At 59.0% G+C, this 1,224-nt stretch overlaps 1 protein-coding gene across 1 annotated transcript in view; it reads left to right on the top strand.

Annotated features, from left to right (window-relative positions):
• LOC104159477 (nicotinamide mononucleotide adenylyltransferase 2-like) overlaps positions 1–1,224 on the top strand; it is a gene marked incomplete at both ends in the record, with an annotated part of 3,157 nt that overhangs the window by 945 nt on the left and 988 nt on the right. The window contains one exon of the mRNA XM_009697391.1: positions 666–744. Within this exon, the coding sequence (XP_009695693.1) occupies positions 666–744 (79 nt within the window). The remainder of the gene's footprint in view (positions 1–665; positions 745–1,224) is intronic.

Consider the following 1,224-nt stretch of genomic DNA (forward strand, 5'->3'; position numbering starts at 1 on the left):
CTGCACCCTGATGGCAAAGTCCCACACGCAAAGTGGAGATGCCAGCAGCTGCTAGAGCTCCAGGATGGACTTTCTCCTCTCCCAGCCAAAGCATGATTCAAAACCAGAGGCCTTCCTCCCCTAGTCCAGCAGAGAACTGATGAGGAGTGTTGCACCGACCTTCAAGGGAGCCTTTTGGCTTCAGGGGGTCTTGCAAGCCCCAATCTGAGTCTGTGGGGTCTGCGTGAGGCCCAAAGTCACCCGGCCCACCCCAGCCTCGTGCTGTGGCACCTTCCCTTTCTGCACCTGCAGCACCAGCCCACTGATTGTCCCCTTCCCGGTATTGCCACGTGGTGTCTGGTGGCTGAGGTGGGACCAGAAACATCTCTGGGCTGCCCTCAGGACGCAGGATGGTAACACGTGCAGTTACATCCAAGCCAAATAAAAGCTGGTCAGCTGGGTACCGAGAGTGGAGAGGTGTCCAGGCACATGTTCAGGTCCCCAAAGTTATTAGGGAGAACTGGATGGAAGGGCTGGAGGAAGGACATGGTCCATGGCAGAGCTGGGGGAGCAATGGTGGCTGCTCATGGCACTGCTGGCTGGCTCGGTGGGGAGGAGGTGGCATGGCCAGGAGGTCCAGGCAGTGGCCATCGGTCAACATTGTTGCTTTGCTGTGCTCCCCACAGGGTGGACCCCTGGGAATGCTACCAGGACACTTGGCAGACCACCTGCAGCGTGCTGGAGCATCACCGTGACCTGATGAAGGTGAGGCAACCCCTCGCCGTGGGTGCACCTGGGGGTGAGGGCATGGGGATGCTCTTGTACCAGCACGTGGCCATCAACAACCAAAATACGGCTGGGACGAAAAGAGAAAAGACTTGCAGGAACATACCTGACATCCTGACCTGGAAGAGATGCGAGAGAACCTCGTCACAGTGGCTTCGAGCTCCTTGCCCTGAAGGTGAAAGGAAATGGAGCTCTCCAGCCAGAGCCAGCGGCTGTCCCCATCCCACGCACCCCAGGAGGGGAGCGGGGCCGAAGGCAGAGTGAAGGTGGGGTGGGCATGAGCCAAATCATTAACGCCGACCGCTTACTCCACCCTGAGGGGAAGGAGAGGTGGACGGGCATACCCCTCCCCTCACCAGCCGAGCTGAAACTGCTGCATGAACCCCATGGAGGGACTGAACAGGAAAATTCAGCGTCTGGGAAGTCCCTCGGGGAGCACAAAAGTCCCTCCAAAGCCCA

The sequence above is a fragment of the Cariama cristata genome, unplaced genomic scaffold, assembly GCF_000690535.1.
Source record: "Cariama cristata isolate BGI_N322 unplaced genomic scaffold, ASM69053v1 scaffold13893, whole genome shotgun sequence".
Classification (NCBI taxonomy): Eukaryota; Metazoa; Chordata; class Aves; order Cariamiformes; family Cariamidae; genus Cariama; species Cariama cristata.